This window comes from Mus caroli, unplaced genomic scaffold (assembly GCF_978045245.1).
Source record: "Mus caroli unplaced genomic scaffold, Mus_caroli_1 scaffold_2, whole genome shotgun sequence".
Taxonomy (NCBI): domain Eukaryota; kingdom Metazoa; phylum Chordata; class Mammalia; order Rodentia; family Muridae; genus Mus; species Mus caroli.
This window is the reverse complement of record NW_028227257.1, coordinates 60,730,450-60,749,910: the sequence shown is the minus strand read 5'-3', so window position 1 is coordinate 60,749,910 and position 19,461 is coordinate 60,730,450. Positions and strand designations below refer to the sequence as shown.

Sequence of the window (19,461 nt, the reverse complement as noted above, 5' to 3'; positions counted from 1 at the left end):
GAGATCTGCCTAACTGTCTCCCTAGAGTTACCATCATGTCCAAACCCTCCCTCCATCTCACCTTCCCCCCCACCAAGTCTTATGTAGTCAAGAATGACCTTGATCCTGTTTCCATCTCATGAGTGCTGGGATTATAGACATGAACACTACAGACACAGTGTATGTCGTATCGGAGAGTAAGCACAGGTCTCATACATGCCAGGCAAACACTACCAACTGAGCAACATACCTAGCCCCTTTTTGTTCTTGTTAAAAGGAAGAGTATTGCTTGTATCCTTTGCTTGCCTAGTACTCTGTCTGTCTGCCTGTCTGTCTGGTTTTGAGACAGGATTTCGCTACATAGTCCTGGCTATCCTGGAACTCACTGTAGACTAGGCTGGTCTCAAACTCAAGAGATTGGCCTGTCTTTTCATCCTGAATGCTGGGATTAAAGGCATCCACCACCACGGCCTGGCCAACCTAGTACTTTTATGTGGCCTAAATTGACTTAAATTCAAAGCAGTCTTTCCTTTTTCTGCCTCCTGAGTGCTGGGATAACAGATATCTATTGCTATGTCTTGCAGTATTTATCTTTATTGTGGCAATGCTTAAGATTTAAAAAAAAAAAAAAAAAAGCCAGGCATTTCAAAATTTCAGGCCAACCAGGACTACATAGGTGAGATCCTGTTTCAGCAAAGCAGAAAGGAATGTATGGGGTGAGGGCTGGAGAGATGGCTAATCAGTTAAAAACACTGTCCTCTCTTTTAGAGGACCCAGGTTTGATTCTCAGAACCCACATGGAGGCTTATACCTAACTCTAGTTCCAGGGAATCAGATACCCTTTTCTGACCTCCACAATTAACAGGCATGCAAGTGGTACACAGACATAAGTGGAGACAAACACTCATAACCATAAAATAAAATAAAACTTTAAGAAGAAAAGAGAACCACGGGACTGGATCTATATAGCTTAATGGTAAAGTGCCTGCCAATGAAGCTGAAGCCCTGTGTTTAACCCCCAGTACTGGGAGGAGAGAGGAAAGTGTAGCAGAGAGACACTAGGCTGGTGGCTTAACCCTTACCCTAGCTCTGGGCAAGCCAAAGCTGGACTGCTGGGAATGCAGAGCCAGACCATCTCAGAACAACAGATAAACAAGCAAGAGTTTCTAGAATGTGCTTCAAAATGTAAATGTCTTTAGGCACATTCTATTGTGGTTTGGAAGAGTGACATGCTGGCTGTTCCAGAGTTCAAAGCAGAGAGAGTTTAAGTACTGACTTTCATGTGTGGTGCTGGCTCTACTTAAAATCCACTTTATAGATATATAAGTAAATTCAGTTAATAACTCAGACTATAGTTAAGTCCTTTTCTTCTTTCAGCCTAGTTAATCATTTAATAAATGAGATTATATTATACTTATATATATATTATACATATTACATAATATATAATTATATTATACTGTTTCACATTATTGGGGTGAGGCTTTTTAGATGCAGATATTGTATAAGCTCAAAAGTATTATGCATGCATATGGAAAGGAAGCTTGTTAAATAAATTTTTAGGCTACTCAAGATCAAAGTGTTGGCCATTTCTTAGTCCATAAGAAACAGTCACCATAAATCTATATAGTTTAGTGTTGGAGTGGTTACCTAGCTTGTGGAAGACCTCGAGTTTGATTCTGAAACACTGCAAAAAGACAAAACATGCAAACAGAAGATTTCCACCGTGATTGACATGGCGTTCTGTTATATTTCCTAATCAGAGAGGATCAGGTAAACTTCCGAGGATTCATGAGAACATTGGCTCATTTCCGACCCATTGAGGATAACGAAAAGAGCAAAGATGTGAATGGCCCGGAACCCCTCAACAGCCGGAGCAACAAGCTGCACTGTAAGGAGCACCGTTGTCCTTCCCTCTCCCCAACATCTGTGTGGTCCTTTACTCGTTCTTCTTTCTGTTTCTTTTGTTTGTTTTATTTTGTTTTTCCAGACAGGGATTCTTTGTGTAGAATTGACTGGAACTCATCCTGTAGACCAGGCCAGCCTCAAACTCAGAGATCCGCCTGCCTCTGCTTCTCAAATGCTGGGACCTGGCTCATTTTCTTTTTTTCTTTTTCTTTCTTTCTTTCAAAGATTTATTTATTTTATGTATGTGAGTATACCATTGCTCTCTTCAGACACACCAGAAGAGGGCATTACACCCCATTACAGATGGTTGTGAGCCACCATGTGGTTGCTGGGAATTAACTCAGAGCCTCTGGAAGAACAGTCAGTGTACTTAACTGCTGAGCCATCTCTTCAGTACATAAGCACTCTTTCTACTGAGCCACATCTGTAGTCCCCACTAAGAGATTCTTAATGTTGTAAGTGCTTCCAATATTACCTTGCATATACTGAGTGTTACCTGCCATTGTACTTCATTTATCTCCCGTGTGCCAGACCCTGTAGAAGATACTAGAGTGATAGGGAACAAGACCCCAGGCCCTGGGCTGGTGAGATGGCTCAGCAGGTAAGAGCACCCGATTGCTCTTCCAAAGGTCCTTAGTTCAAATCCCAGCAACCACATGGTGGCTCACAACCATCCTGAACAAGATCTGACTCCCTGTTCTGGTGTGTCTGAAGACAGCTACAGTGTACTTACATGTAATAAATAAATAAATCTTTAAAAAAAAAAAAAAAAGACCCCAGGCCCTGACTGTGAGAGTTAATGTTGGTCATCCATCTATTTTAGAATTTCATAGATTGTGGATTTTACTAAAGTACCAGTAACAAAATGGCAGTTTCCTGTGCCTCTTGCCTTCCTTTCTTTCGATACTTACTACATTTCCTTCTGCCCTGGTTGGACTTGCCCAATCCCTTACAAAACTTTTCCAGGAAGCTGAAGTTGAATTTCTATTTTTCTTTCAACACAAGTTGATACTAAAACTGTGTGAAACTAATTGAGCCCAACTCTGCCCTGAAAGAGTGCATGGTGGTGCCCAGAAGTTTGTGAAGGTACAAATTAAATGGTGCTCCCAATGATACAGATACTAGAAGGTTTGAGCTCAGCGGGTAAGAGCGCTGACTGCTCTTCTGAAGGTCCTGAGTTCAATTCCCAGCAACCACATGGTGGCTCATAACCACCTGTAATGAGATCTGACGCCCTCTTTTGGAGTGTCTGAAGATAGCTACAGTGTACTTATAATAAATAAATAAATCTTAAAAAAAAAAGAAAAGAAAAAAATTAGAGCAAATTCAAGTGAGTTGGAGTACATGATGCTGCATTTACATACACGATGCTACATTTACATACACGATGCTGCATTTACCCACCTGATGCTGTATTTACCTGCCTGATGCTGCATTTGCATACATTTGACAAGTATTTTCTCCCATTTCTGGCTGTCGGACTGTGTCCGTTCATCTTCTTAGGAGAAGTGTGGGTTCATTTTGTTGGCATTTATGGTCCAGTTTGAGAATCACTAAAGTACAGAGAAGATTTTTGAACAAAAGTAAAAGACTCTTGAGCTTCGCCTCCACATCATGGTTCTTAAAGAAGAGCAAAAAATTTCAGTAGAAGCAAAGCTGAGTACAGACTACAGGATCCTGTGAACTACCCTCATAGTTATTGTAAACTGAAGTAATGAACCACAGTTTCTTCTTCAGTACCAAGTACTGTTTGCTTCATGCAAAGCCTTCTGTCTGCGGGTTTAGTGTTTTTATTTATTGAGTTCTTTTCTTTTTTTTTTTTTTTTTTTGGTGTTGCGTTTTATTTTGTTTTGTTTTGTTTTTGAGATAGGGTTTCTGTGTATAGCCCTGGCCTTTGTAAACTTTGCAAACCAGGCTTGCCTTAACTCACAGAGAGATCCTCTTTCTGGGATCAAAGACATGTGCCGCTACAACCAGCTTAAATTATCTCTGCTGTTTGTATAGACAGAGTCTCACATTGTATCCAGACAAGTCTCAGACTTGGGAGACTCTCAGCCTCCTGAGAGCCACCACATCCAGCCATGATTATTGGTTTAGCATATGGTAGTAATGACTACCTTATCTGCAAGACCAAGAGTTAATGAATAAGTACACATGATTCAACTTCACAGTCAACACTCATTCTCTTGGTAGTTTTAATGTTGAGCCAGTAGTTCTCTTTCCTTTTTCTTTTTGTTTGTTTTTTTGTTGTTGTTTCAAGACAGGGTCTCACTATGTAGCTCTGGCTGTCCTAAAACTCACTGTACATACCAGGTTGGCCTTGAGTTCACAGGAACCTGCTCACCTCTACATCCAGAGTACTAGGATTAAAGGGTGGGCTACCTTGCCCAACTTGAGCTGTTTTCTTCAGTGTATGTCTGCTGATGGAGGCTGGATCACGTCTTTATTATACATCAAATAACAGGATGTGGTATTTGGTCAAAGAACCATCCTGACCTTGAATTGCTGAGGTACACAAATGATAAATGGAAAACCTGGCAATAGATGCCAGGTGAGGCAGATAAAACCCATTTGTATTGCTTCCAGAATCACAGGTACCTGGATAGTAGACATTTTGAGAAAAAAAAAATTTCTTTCTTTTCACAGTCATGTACTCCTTTATCTATGGATCCAAGGTTAAAAGGAATATTCTACAAGAACCTCTGTTCTTGCACAGGGAATTATAGCTTTTCCTGAAGCAGCTTTGTGTATATATGAACATGGATTGATTTTTTTTTTCCCTTAAAGGCAAGGTCTCACTGTGTAGCCTTGGCTGGCATGTAGTTGATATTTGGACAAGGCTGGCCTCCGATTTCAACTGAGATCTGCCTATCTCTGCCTCTTAAACATTAGGATTAAAGGATGCACCACCATACCCTCCTGAGCATTTCTTTTAAAAACAAACACTTCCTAGAAGCTGCAGACATGACGTACAGGTTAATAGGACTAGCTGTTCTTCCAGAGGACCCATGTTCTAATCCAGCACAAATATGGCAGCTCACAACCATCTATAACTCGAGTCCCAAAGAAGTCTGATGGTCTCTTCGGGCACAAAATATGTACATGATGCACAGACAAAATATGCAGGCAAAAAAGGAGACATTTTTTTTTAAAGATTTATTTATTGATTATATGTAAGTACACTGTAGCTGTCTTCAGACACTCCAGAAGAGGGAGTCAGATCTCATTACGGATGGTTGTGAGCCACCATGTGGTTGCTGGGATTTGAACTCCGGACCTACGGAAGAGCAGTCAGGTGCTCTTACCCACTGAGCCATCTCACCAGCCCGACATTTTAAATAAATAAACTTTAAAAAAATTATTTAAGAAAAGTTTCCTTCTGAAACTGGGTGTGGTAGCATTTGCCCATGACCCCACTGTTTAGAAAGTGGAGGCAAAAGCATCACAAGCTCAAAGACATCCTCAGGCTGGTGATGGCGATGCACACCTTTAATCCCAGAACTAGAAGGCAGTGGCAGGTTTCAGGACAGCCAGGGCTACGGATAGAAGCCCTGTCTCGCCGGGCGTGGTGGCGCACGCCTTTAGTCCCAGCACTCAGGAGACAGAGGCAGGCGGATTTCTGAGTTCGAGGCCAGCCTGGTCTACAGAGTGAGTTCCAGGACAGCCAGGGCTACACAGAGAAACCCTGTCTCGAAAAACCAAAAAAAAAAAAAATCAACCAATCAATCAATAATTACAAAGTCATCCTCGGCTATGGAGGTGAGTTCAAGGCCAGCTTGGGATAGAGACTTTGTCTCAAAAAACAAAGACAGAACAAAGCAGTCTTATGCTTGGGGTCAGGTGTGTGCCTGCATTCCCAGCTACTTGAGAAGCTGCTGGCCAGGGATACCTTCAAAGCTTTGGCAATGTAGCAGGATACACATTGCAAGGAAAAAAGTTTAAAAAAAATTGTTTATCTGAAATTTCTTCATATCTGCAATTGCATTAAGTTCCCTATCTAGCCATCATTGTGGGGTCTCCTCCTCCTCTTCTTCCTCCTCTTCTTCCCCTTCCTCTCCCTCTTCTTATTTCTCCTCCTTCTTCCTTTTCTTCTTCCTGGCTTTGTGAAAGTTCTTTCAGATTTTTCCTTAGTTAGGGTAAAATAGAGATTATTGGATATAGAGTTTCAGATTGCAAGTTGAAAATATCCTTGCTGGGACTGGAGAGATGGCTTAGCCCTTAAGAGCATTGATTGTTCCTCCAGAGGCCCTGGGTTCAATTCCCAGAACTCACATGGCAGCTTACAACTGTCTGTAAATCCAGTTCCAGGGTATCTGACAGCTTCACACAGATAGACTGACATGCAGGCAAAACATCAATGACCATAAAATAAAAATAAATAAATCATTAAAAAGAGAAAATATCCTTGCCATTGGTTCACAACAATATGAGTTGTTTGTTTGTTTTTTTTTTTGTTTGATGTATGTGAATACACTGTAGCTGTACAGATGGTTGTGAGCCTTCATATGGTTGTTGGGAATTGCATTTTTAGGACCTCTCCTTGCTCTGGTCAACCCTGCTCATTCTGATCGGCCCCTGCTTGTTTTGGACCAAAGGTTTATTTATTATTATACATAAGTACACTGTACTTCAGATGCACCAGAAGAGGGCATGAGATCTCATTACCAGTGGTTGTGAGCCACCATATGGTTGCTGGGATTTGAACTGAGGACCTTTGGCAGAGCAGTCAGTGCTCTTAACCGCTGAGCCATCTCACCAACCCCAATATGAGTATTTTTAACATTGGTGAAATTAATCTTAAATGGTAAAGATCACAGCGTTTATAATTTTTATTATACACATAGAAAAAATATTAGTTGAACACAGGTATGTCTTATTATTCTACCTGATTAGAAGCCTGAGGCTGGAGGATCACATATTCAAAGCCAGATAGGCAACATATCCAGACTTTGTCTGGAAAAAAGTAATTAAAAGGGCCAGTGATGTACAGGACCTGGATGATCTTGGTTTTGGTCCTAGCAGGAAGATATCTGAATTAGAGGCCAGCCTTGTCTACATAATGAGTTCCTGGTCTGTCAGAGCTATGCGACAGACTCTCCCAAACAAAACAAAAAAACCAAAACAACAACAACAACAAAAAAAAACAAAAATAAAAAAACTTGGGACTTAGTGGGTAGAAGCACATGCCACCAAGCCTGATAACCTAAGTTCAAATCCCAGAGCCCATGTGGTAGGAGAGAACTGAGTCTCATAGGCATGTGGCATGTGTTCTCTGACATATGTGCCTACTTCAGTACCTGATTGAACACACACACACACACACACACACACACACACTCCTCCCCCACCTCTTAAATTTTTAAATAAGTGAATGAATGAAAGTATTTATTGTGTTGACTGGGCACGATGCTGTAGGCCTTTAATCCTAGCCCACAGGGTGAGGCAGGAGTTTTTGTGAGGCCAGCCTAGTCTATCTAGTGTGTTCCAGGACAGCCCCGGCTACAAACAAATATTTATTGTAATAATGACTGATAGGCTTCTGCACCTTCAAAGTTCTAGTTTATGTCTGGCCAGGACAGCCCCGGCTACAAACAAACATTTATTGTAATAATGACTGATAGGCTTCAGCACCTTCAAAGTTCTAGTTTATGTCTGGGATTCAAAATGAACTGCAGTTCCTAAAATGAGTTCTTGTTAACATAGTGGGCTCGCAGCTGTTCTCTTTCATTATAATGTGTTTTATTGCCCTGGCTTAATACATTGTTTTAGGGCAGGGAGAGAAAAAGATGGAAATGAGAACAGAGACTAACTGATGGAGGTTGTTAGGGTTAGGAGAGGACCCAGTACCAAAGGAATTAGGTCCATGGGATTCTTTTTCAGAAGCTGTAGATTGGGGCTGTTTTGAAGGACATGAAAATGGGATTTGGATGCAAGTGAAACCACACTATATGGTATTGCAGTAGTAAACATCAGGTATGCATTTGTCAAGACTCAGGGAAACCTGCAAGACGATGAAGTTTAATGTACACTGTGGACTTTGGTTAATAACAATGCACCAGAAGTCCTCTGCTCGTTTTACCCTGTGCTCCACACTTAGGAATGTAGTGATAGTGTTAGCAACGGGATGGGGGAAGGTTTGGGCCACGTGGGAACTCTCACCTCTTCGTCTTTGAAAAGAATCAACTACTATTGCTCTGCATTGGTTGCTGCTGCTCCTCTTCCCTGTCCTCCTGCTAGTCCTCCTCCTTCATGGCTGTGTTGTAGAGCTTGCATGTGAGTGTGTAGGTCCACATCCAAGTGAGAAGGTGTTATTCATAACTCTATCTTTCTCTGCCTTCTTGCCTTGAGGCAGGATCCCTCACTCAACTTGAAGCTTGCTCTGTGCAGTCATCGCCCCAGTCCTTTTGTTTGTGCGTTTTAGTTTTTCAAGACAGGGTTTCTCTGTGTAGCCTTGGCTGCCCTGGAACACAACCCCTCTTTAAAAAAAAAAAAAAAAAACAATCATTTTTATTTCTCTGTGTGTGTGCTCGAATGCACTATGTGTGTGTGTGTACCAGAAGGTATCAGAGCCCCTAGAAATGGAGTTAACCAGTGGTTGTGAGCCTCCCAATGGAAGAACAGTGAGTTCAAGGCCAGCCTGGGTTAAGTAAGACCCTATTTGTAAAAACAAAAACAAAAACAAAAAACAGGAGGGGGAGTCCGGTATAAGAGTGTAGGAAAATCATCATTATGTTTGCCTGTTCAAGAAATTAAGAGCTAGGCATAATGGAACGTGACTTTTTAACCCCAGAATTTGGGATGCAGAGGCAAGAGATCTGTTAGTTCAGAGTTCAAGGCAGAAGTTGCCTAGGCAACAGTGAGACCCTGTCGGGTAGGTGAGCAGTTGCTGCTCTTCCAGGGGACCTGGGTTCTGTTCCCTTTTATTGACTTTTGCTTTTGAGACAGGGTCTCATAGAGCCTAGGATGGCCTGGGGTACCCTGTGTAACCAAAGTTGGCCATATATTGCTGATCCTCTGATACCTCCCAAGTTCTGGGGTTATAGATGTACATCACTATACCTAGGTTGGCAGTCACCTTTTGAAAACTAAATTGAAGTCAGGTATGGTAGAGTCAGGTCAATAGTCTGAACCAGGAAGATTGCTGTAAATTTGAGGTCAGCCTGGGCTACATAGTTCCAGACCAGGGTAGGCTCTAGAATAAGACCATAACTCTAAATAAGACCATAACATAATACATAACCAGAAATCACAGTGGTCTACCTGAAGTAATTTAAAACTAACCTGAATTCAGTTATGTAACAGTCGCTTCTTTAATAAGTTCATCTTTTTTTTTTTCTTTCTGTTTTTTTCGAGACAGGGTTTCTCTGTGTAGTCCTGGCTGTCCTGGAACTCACTCTGTAGACCAGCTGGCCTTGAACTCAGAAATCCGCCTGCCTCTGCCTCCCAAGTGCTGGGATTAAAGGCGTGCGCCACCACTGCCTGGTTTACACAGTAGGTCTTAATCCTGGTAAAAAACTGAATAGGTTTTACACTCCTAAATTCACCCTCCCTCCTTCTCTCTCTCTCTTTAAAAGGTTTACTTACTTATGTTTTGTATGTGAGTACACCATTGCTCTCTTCAGACACACCAGAAGAGGACATCAGATCCTATTACAGATGGTGCTCTTAACCGCTGAGCCTTCTCTCCAGCCGGAATTCTCTCTCATACACTGACATGAAGCAAGGTTCTTGTATAGCCTGCTTTCTAAAAGGCTTATGTATTGTTAAAGAGAGAAACTTAAGTTGGGAGGGATGGAGAGATGACTCCGGCTAAGGACACTTGCTGAGCGGTAGAGGTTAGGAGCTCCACCCAAATGATGTCAGGTATATTGTGCACAGCCGTAATCCCAGGTCCAGTAGTGGGTTTGGGTGGTGTTTATAGACATCAGAATCTTGTTGATTTTATTTGAAATTTCAGGTCTTCTGGGCACTGTGATGTCTGTAATCCCAGCACTTAGGAAGTAGAAGTACACAGATCAAGAGTTCAAGGCCAGCTATAGCCAAATATTGAGCTTAAGGCGAGCCTGAGCTACATGAGAATCCTGTCTTAAAATGCAAAAACAAATAAAAATGAAATTCCAGTTCTTTAGTAGAAGGAACAATAGGCTTTGAAATTTGACAGAGTATCTCACAAGCCCATTTTCCTAAGCTCCACTGAGCCCCTGCTGTGGTCCTTGTGTGGCTCCTGATGGTTTCTCTGAGTTGTGAGTGACTTAAATTACAGAACTACTTAAGGGAGCTAGGGTTAGGGGGAGTTCTTTCCTTATTCCCTCATTCCACTATAGAAAAGAGATTCTTGGCTTTCTTTTATTAATTTTACTGATGTATTAGAAGACAGACCACGGGCTGGTGAGATGGCTCAGTGGGTAAGAGCACCCGACTGCTCTTCCGAAGGTCCAGAGTTCAAATCCCAGCAACCACATGGTGGCTCACAACCATCCGTAACGAGATCTGGTGCCCTCTTCTGGAGTGTCTGAGGACAGCTACAGTGTACTTACATATAATGGATGGATGAATCTTTAAAAAAAAAAAAAAAAAAAAAAAAAAAAGAAGACAGACCACATTTCATCAAATTTACCATGCTTACAGCAACTCACTCTCCCTCCCTCCCCGCCCCCCCCTTTTCTCTTTTTGGTTTTTCAAGATAGAGTTTCTCTGTGCAACAGCCCTGGCTGTTCTGGAACTTGATTAGTAGACCAGGCTAGTCTTGAACTCACAGAGATCTGCCTAGTTAAAGGCATTCACCACCAACACCTGGCCCTGGTAGGACTTTTACAGACACTGAAAATTTTAAGAAATTGAGGCTTTCTAGCTATGGTGGGGCACACTTACAATCCCAGCACTTGGGACACAGAGGCAGGCAGATCTCAGAGTTCCAGGACAGGCAGGGCTATACAGAGAAACCCTGTCTCAAAAAACCAAACAACAAAAACCTGAAAAAGTCCTACTAGGAATGGCAGTTGTCTTGGAAAATCTGTTTATTGACTATCAGTTTCTGTCTTATCCTTGTGTGTTCAGCTCTTTGAGACAGGACAAAGCACTACAAATTTCCCACTGTCTTCTTGTGTTTTCATACCAGTTGCTTTCAGACTCTATGATTTGGATAAAGATGACAAGATCTCCCGTGATGAGCTGTTACAGGTATGTGAGAAAATTTCAGAACAGTGTGTATTTTGGGTCCTGACTTTATTTTTATGGGCAGCAGTTGTTCTTTCTTTTCAGTAAACATTCCTTTAATCCCTGCCTTGGAAAGAGTCCTTTTGCAGATAAAAGGCAGAGGAGAAGACCAGGAAATACTTGCTGTGGGCCACTTGAGTCTTCACGGATGGGCGGTCTCAACCACTTAAAAGCTGGCAGTCTCTGAGGTGCTGAGTGACATAGGGAAATAAACAGCGTGGCTGGCTTATACAGCTTAGTTGTTGATGGATCAACTTGTTAGCAGCAATTTAATTCTAAGGACTCTGAAGGAAATTCTGCTGTCTCTTCTGGACTAGGTGTCAGTCAGGGACCACTGTGGCTGCCATCCACCCAATAGTTGGTAGCTGCGGGGGATGCTTCCCTGTATCCCAGCTATGCCTGATGATTGCCTAGTTTGTATTGCTCAGCATCTCTTTCTCTTTTTATAAGTTTAGGGCATAGGAACCTGTCCCTTTCATTGGGTCTAGAAGACCCCAGATAGCTAGGACACTGAGGAATTTCCATTGGGCAAGTTTCAAGATATATCTAAAAGGAAAAGTACTATCTGCTCTTTAGTAAATCAGAACTCATTTTATATCTTCAAAACCAAGTTGAAGCCTGCCCAGATCAGATTAAGGAACAACTCAGTCTCTGTATATTTCAATGAGAAAATTCAAACCAGGAGGCCAGTAGTAGTGTGCCCTGGCCATTGCTTTAAAAACAAAACAAAAACACATATAATATTTACTGCATATTCTCTTGAGAATTTCATACATGGATGTGATGTGTTTGATCATATGTGCCTTCCCCCTCCACTTTTCTTATCCTCTTCAAAACATCCCCTTCCCAGCATATGTCCTTTTTGAGAAAAATAACCCACTCTGTCCGGTCAGTGCTGCCTATGTACACATGTACATTGGACCCTCTGTTGGAACATGGGCAGCCTACTAGTACACGCCAGCAATAAATGACTGTCTCTCTTCCAGCAGCCCAAATGCCAGTAGCAGCCCCTCAGCTATGGGTGGCTCTCGTGAGCCCCTTCCCTCCCATACTTGATGTTGACTTTGCCTTTTGGTTTTAAAAAAAACAAAGGAATAGCTTTTTTTCAGTGAGAACTATACTGTTTTACTGAAAGTTACACCCATGGCCTTGAGGACTGAAAAGACAGAAGCAGCCATTCCAAGTTACATATTTTCGTCCCATGGTCCAGACCTGGCTACCAGAAAGATGATCTTGAAATGGAGAGTGGGTTTATTTTCTATTATTAGGATTTGTAAGCAGTTTTGTGACATGCGATGAGAACGTTACTGTGGGGCCAGGAATGGCTTTGTCACAGATGTACTCCTGGATTGGTGAGGTTGCCAGGAAACTAATTGTAGCCTAGCAAGGAGAGAGCAGTTTCCCAAAGTAGGAGAAGAGGACAGAGTTTGTCCTTCTAGGCACTGCAATTTCTAAAGAATTAGGTGAATAGTGTAGTCTGTTCTGTGTCACTTATACTTAAGCAGAGATGCGTGCTGTATTCACAGATCCATTTCATGAGACAGCATATCTCTGATTTTATAAAAGCAGTAAAAGAAAATATTGTCCAAACCCTTTATTTTCACCTAGATTAAAAAAAAAAAAAAAGCAAAGCCAGGACTGAGAGGCAGGTGTAGTGGTTAGGAGCACTGGCTGTTGTACCCAGGGCTGAGAGGCAGGTGAGTGGCTGTTGTTGGAGAGGACTTGGTCAGATTCAGTTCCCTGTACCCACACGATGGCTCACGACCACCTGGATCAGGGGATCCAGTGAACTCTGCGGAAAGAGGGCTGGGATGAAACTCAGTGGCAGAAGGGCACATGGCATGTACAGCCCTGGGTTTCTTTGAGAAGACCACACACTTTTAAAAAGGGAGGAGCATGCATAGAGAAACTAAATAATAGTAACAAATAATAGTAAATTTTCATTAGTTTGTGAACTTGCAAGTGGATTAATAAATGATGAGATAGACAGGTGAGGACACCCTGGCCTGGGAATCGAGCCTGGAAACCTCTGCCAGGCCAGGTTCCTGGCAGGTTCCTTTGGTTCCTAGGACCTGGGTCAGACTACTTCCAGACTTCTTGTCCTCAGCAAGGTCTGATAAAGGTATTTTATTACATACTACTCTTGCCACCTCCCAACATGAACACACACACACACACATATATACTAGCTCTATTTCTCAATGTGTGTGTAAACTTGGGGATGGTGCCCTGGGCCTCAGACATGTTAGGCAGCATTCTGTTCACAATCCTCTCCACAGCCCACGCTCTTAACATTCTTCAGGCAAAACACCTCAGGGCCTGATTGAACTGATATCTTAGGAGGCTGCAATTTGGGGATCAATTTGTCTGCTTGGTATTTCCCATCTGGTGGAGGTGCCAATGGCTTTATTCAAATGATACTTAGTAATGTAACCTCTTAAATTTGTTGTTAGTATTTTAGTTTATATATTTGTGCATGTTGCCTGCATGTATGCCTGTGCACCACATCCATGATTGGTTCCCAGGGAGGCCAGAGAGGGTAATTGTATTGCCTGGAATTAGAATTATAGACACTTGGAAGCTAGAGAGATGGCTTAGAGGTTAAGAGCACTGGCTGTTCTTCCAGAGGTCCTGAGTTAATTTTCCAACAACCACATGCTAGCTCATAGCCATTTATAATGAGATCTGGTGCCTCTTCTGCCCTGTAGGCCTGTGTGCAGACAGAATACTGTATACATAATAGATAAATCTTTAAAAAAAAAAAAAAGAATTCCAGACAGTTGTGAGTCCTGCTGGTAATCAAACCCTAGTCGGCCAGAAGAGCAGCCAGGGCTCTTAACCCCCCGGGTGGCGGCTTCTGGGTTTTAAGAACTAATTAATTGCAATGTGAGGGAGTATATATAATTAGTAGCAGCTACTTGAAAAGCTGAGGAAGATTGTTGGCATCTAAGCATTCAAAGCCAGCCTGAACAATGTAGCAAAGCAGTCTAAAAAACAGTCCTCCTTGCCCCCACCCCAAAAGCAGACTTAGTAAGAAACAAAATACACTGCTGTGAAGGATGTAAGGGAGTGGAGGTGAAAGAAGGCCTGTGAACCTTAGGCTAGAGGACATTGAAGTTACATAAGGTACCATGTTTGTGTATGTGTGGTACTGGGGCCTTTGTTTGCTAGGTGAGCATTCTGCCACTGAACTATATCCTAGATAACCCCACCATTAAAAAGAGTGCTTCACTAAGTTCACCCAAACTAGACTCAGCTTGTAATTCTCTCACGTCAGCTTCCTGAGCAGTCTTCAAAGAGATTTGTGTGAGCTGTAACCTATAAATAAAGGCTTAGTGCGCCTTCTCACAGAGGACTGCTTTGTATTAGGTTTCAGAACAACCCACCATGATGTAGCAGGACACCCAGGGACAGGTTGTACCTCACAGCCCCATCGTGCCTGTAGTCTAAGCAGAAAGAGTCTGGACTGTTGATATGGAGAAGACACTTGGGTAGAGTGACTTGGCCAGAGATCTGTTCGTTTTCTTTTGAAGAATTGCCTAGATAATAAGCTAAGAATCTCAGTTCTCTAGCTGGTGAATGTGAAGCAGTTGAAGGAAAGGGGAAGTGAGGTGGCTTTGTTGCCATCCCCCTTCAAGGCTCTTGGTCTTGTAGGTACTTCGAATGATGGTTGGAGTGAATATCTCGGATGAGCAGCTGGGCAGTATTGCGGACAGGACCATCCAGGAGGCTGACCAAGATGGAGATAGTGCCATATCTTTTACAGAATTCGTTAAGGTCTGTCCTTTTGACTTTTTCCTCTTAATCCTTTTTTATTAGCACATTGATTATATATAATGGATTTCCTTGCAACATTCTCATACATGTATATATTTTCATCATCTTCACTCTGTTCCCTCCCACTTGCTGGTTCTCTTATATTTCTAACTCGTCTGACTCTTTATGTTCATGGCTTTTAGGAGGGGTGAAGATAAGAGTTTACATTGGTGGTGTTTGCAGGAGCATGAGGGACATAAGAGCGGCTACACTACTGAAGGAAATGTCTTTCCCCACAACCATTAGCTCCCTGTGGGTCCTCAGTGATGGTGTGCCCTTATGCGACTCTTCCCCCTACCTTTTGGTTTTATGTAAAATCTACTGCATAGGAGGAGAAGGTTGCCAATTATTTAGAAAGGTTCTCAGAATGGTCATACTCTTAATGATAAATTGCTTTTGTTTTTTCAACCCTAGGTTTTGGAGAAAGTGGATGTAGAACAGAAGATGAGCATCCGATTTCTTCACTAAAGGGCAGAGACCAAATTATTCTTGCTTTCTAGTATTTAAGAACTGAAACTTGTGTCCTCCAGCCCCACCCCATCCTGTCATCCCCTTTTCCCAGAATACTACAGCTCTTGCATGACAACCTGAAGTCTCTCCTGTCCATACAAACTTGCCTTTGGTGTATAAACAGGGCGTTACAGAATGGTACCCTCTGTCTGCTTCTGTTCAGTATCCACCCACCAGGTCCTTAGTTGTCAATACCATCTTCCCCTGTTTGCTGCTGAGTGCCATGCATCTGTCCTGTCTGGAGAAATGAACCAGCCAGCAAAGCTCCCACTGGATGGGGACCATATCCATGCTGCCTTCCATCCCTGCATCGAGCCTCCACCATGTTTCTGTGACCTTGTGTCCTTTTGTCCTTGTGACTGTTACTTCCTACCTCTCAATCATCCAACCTTCTCTCCATTCAGTCTTTCAGCTGCCCTCCTGTCGTTGAGATTCCCTGCATTTTACTTGATTCTGGGCTCTGGGCTCTGCTGTTAAGCCTGTTTCTGATGTGGCAGGATAATTAGTGGTCTGGTGAGTTATATCTACCTTCTGATGTGTCTCTGGGACGTTGCCTATCCAGGAGCTGTTCAGCAAGCAGTACTGCTCTTGGCAGCATGTGACTCCCTTGGCCCTGTATTGCTCTGTTGTCGAAGGGCTTATGAGCAGACATGTTCTTAAAAGGTGGTCATGGTGAGGCTTGTAGAGCCATGTTTCCTAGGTGGCTTCCCAGGTCTCTCTACCTCTGACTTTTTATTTTCAAACATATTTATGTGGCTTTTCTGGGTACAGTGTTGACATTCATTAGAAAATATTCTAATGCCTGCCAGTTTGCTTCTCTTTGGGTTATTGTCACCACCCAAGTGGCTCTTCTGACAATATGGTAGAGGGCCTTCTTGGAGTTTTCTGAACAAGGCTAGGCACCCTGGAGAGCTGGCCACATTTGCTCTACAGCATGGGTTATGCCTCAGTGCTCTGTACACTGGAAGAGTCTTCACATGTCCAGACAGACAGACAGACTAGTGTTACAGAAGCGCCTGACTTATCTCAGTCCTAAAGAATTAGATTGTCCTCAGTGTCTTAAAGATTCGCACAAAACTCTGAATGAATTTTATACTTGGCAGATTTTAATGCTGGAAGATGTGTAGTCAGTTCATAATCCCGGTCCAGGCCTTGAGGGTATTGTCTCACGAGCTTCCTGATGGCGTGACCTTCCTAGCTCCCTGTGTATACTACGCAGATCCCATAGAAGCATGGGGCCGAGGATTGGTGGCACCAACTGAGGTGACATCAGAGGTCTTTGAGTGACCCAGCTCAACTTCTCTGCCAATGTCAGCTTGATTTAGATTTCACTGAACCAGGCTGCTTCTGTCCTGTGTCCCTGTGAATCTGCTCTTGGCTGGCTTTCTCTGATGTTGCTTCCTTGCTTGCTTGCTTCGTTGCTTTGGAAGGCTATCCAAGATGTGTAACAATTCTTTACTAAATAAATTGCTATTAATCCAAACAAACAAAGACACTGCAAAGAGGATGGGTAAAGGTGAGCAACAGGGGAGTGGCTGGGATAGATGGCTGGGGCTACATGAACTGGGGATTCTTTACGAAATATCTGTTAGACTTTGTGATCAAATGATGTGATATAAGAATTGTATAAAGGGAATAATTGTCTGATACTGATCTGTTTGAGAAGTATTGAGAAGCTTCTCAATTTAAATATTTAAACTTTCTAAGATTACGCCCCCTTGGCTGTGTATAGCAAACTGTTTTTATCCACAGTTGTGCCTTATTGTCCCATTAAAGTTGTATTCCTCAATTCATCAATAAATTAATTATCATTAAAACAAAAGAACTCGGTTGACTTTTATCTGGTGTTTTATAACAATTTTATGTGACTCAAGTGTCCTAAGTTTGAAATAATATAGTGTCTCCCTTGCTCAGATTCATGCTTATAATATCAGTTGCAGGTATATGTCACTGCTGCCTGGACCTGTGATATACATTCATCTAGGGGTTCAGTTTGTCAAGAGGTACAGTGTTTCAGCTCTGACCTCTTCGTATGAATTCTAAGGAAGATCTAATATATTTTCTGTCTTTTTTTTTTTTTTTTTGTGATATAGAGTTTTATCTGCCTAACTGGCTTGGAATTTGCCATAGAGATCAGGCCAGCCTCAAAATTGCAACAATCCTTCCACGTTAGCTTTCCAAGTGCTATGCTTACAAATGTGGACTCAAACACCTCCACTGGAGGTGGAGGCATAAGGATCAGGGGCTCAAGCTTGCTACATGCTGAGTTTGAAGCCAGCTTGAACTACCTGCAGGAGCTGCTCTGGCAGAGGACCAGGCTTCTCAGCAGGTGAACCAACTGCTTTAAAACTGTTCCTTAACTCCGATGTCACGGGATCTGGCGCCCTCTTCAGGCCTCTGATGGCATGAGACATACACACACGCACCAGGCAATACATTCACTATACATTCACATAAAATGCCATTTTTAAAAATGGAAGCAGTCCAACATTATATACATTCTACTATCGAGCAACAAATCTTCTCAGTTCACTCCCTCTACAGATCTCACAACACATGTAAAGAAGGGTTTAAAGTCCATCGTGGTGGAGTTAGTTGGTGATTCTAGCATTTAGAAGACAGAGACAGGAGGCTCAGGAATTCAAGGCCATTCTCCAAGTTTGAGACTAGTTTATGCTACAGGAGACCCTGTTTCAAAAACTGGGGTTTGAAATTGGCTTAGCAGTTAACATACTGCTTTTACAGAGAGGATCAGAGTTCTGTTCTCAGCATACATCCTGATTGGCTCATGGTGGCTGGCTCCAGCTCAAGAGGAATCCAGTATTCTGGCCTCTGCTCACATGAACACTCACATTAACACCCTTTACACACACACAAACCTGTGCAATTAAAAATAAAGTCTGGGCTGGCGAGATGGCTCAGTGGTTAAGAGCGCGGACTACTCTTCAGAAGGTCCTGAGTTCAAATCCCAGCAACCACATGGTGGCCTCACAACCATCTGTAACAAGATCTGATGCCCTCTTCTGGAGTATCTGAGGACAGCTACAGTGTACTTACATATAATAAATAAATAAATCTTTTAAAAATAAATAAATAAAGTCTAAATCCAGGAGTGGTGGCGCACACCTTTAACCCCAGCACTTGGGAGGCAGAGGCAGGTGGATTTCTGAATTCAAGGCCAGCCTGGTCTATAAAGCCAGGACAGCCAGGGCTACACAGAGAAACCCTGTCTTGAAAAAACAAAAATAAATAAATAAATAGATAGATAAAGTATAAAAAATTTCAAGATTAGCCAGGCAATGGGGCATACCTTTAATCCCAGCATTCAGGAGGCAGAGGTAGGCAGATCTCTGAATTTGAGGCCAGCCTAATCTTCAGAGTAAGTTCAGGACAGCTAGGGCTACACAGAGAAACCTTACCTTGGAAAAACAAAAAAACATTCAAGGTCTAAATTGTGTTGGTGCTTATAGGCAATAATTCCAATGAAAATCTATATTTTGCTGGAGATACTAAAAAAAGAAATTTAATGTTATATTATTCAGACTGAATCATACCTGAATATTTGAAGTTTTGGGCTCAGTGATTCCTGTCTGATTTTTTTTTGTATGACCTTGAAATCAGAAATTTTGTTGGTACGAAAGCTTCTGAGAGTGTGCACTGTGTGTGTGGGGGGGGAGGGGGTGGAGCCCTTGTGTCAGGATGCTGGATTCCATATGTATATACATATGTACATATGTATGGTTTTATTTATTTTTCAAGACAGAGTTTCTCTGCATAGCCCTAGCTGTGTTGGAACATACTCTATAGATCAGACTGTCCTCAAACTCAGACATCCCCTGCCTCAGACCTCCTAGTGCTGAGATTAAAGGCATCTGCTACCACCAGCTAGCTAGCTAGCTTGTTTCCTCTCTTTCTCTTCCTCCTTCCTTTCTCTTCCTTCCTTCCTTCCTTCCTTCCTTCCTTCCTTTTTCTTTCTCCTTCCTTTTCTCTCTTTCTTTCTTTCTTTCTTTCTTTCTTTCTTCCTTCCTTCCT

At 42.4% G+C, this 19,461-nt stretch overlaps 1 protein-coding gene across 1 annotated transcript in view; it reads left to right on the top strand.

The window, feature by feature from the left end:
* The window catches only part of Chp1 (calcineurin like EF-hand protein 1), a 39,019-nt gene extending 21,765 nt beyond the window's left edge, over positions 1–17,254 (top strand). The window contains exons 4-7 of the mRNA XM_021156091.3: positions 1,743–1,870; positions 11,006–11,067; positions 14,758–14,880; positions 15,334–17,254. Coding sequence (XP_021011750.1) covers positions 1,743–1,870; positions 11,006–11,067; positions 14,758–14,880; positions 15,334–15,387 — 367 coding nt within the window. The 3' untranslated portion in view covers positions 15,388–17,254. The remainder of the gene's footprint in view (positions 1–1,742; positions 1,871–11,005; positions 11,068–14,757; positions 14,881–15,333) is intronic.
* The last annotated feature ends 2,207 nt before the right edge of the window (positions 17,255–19,461 follow it).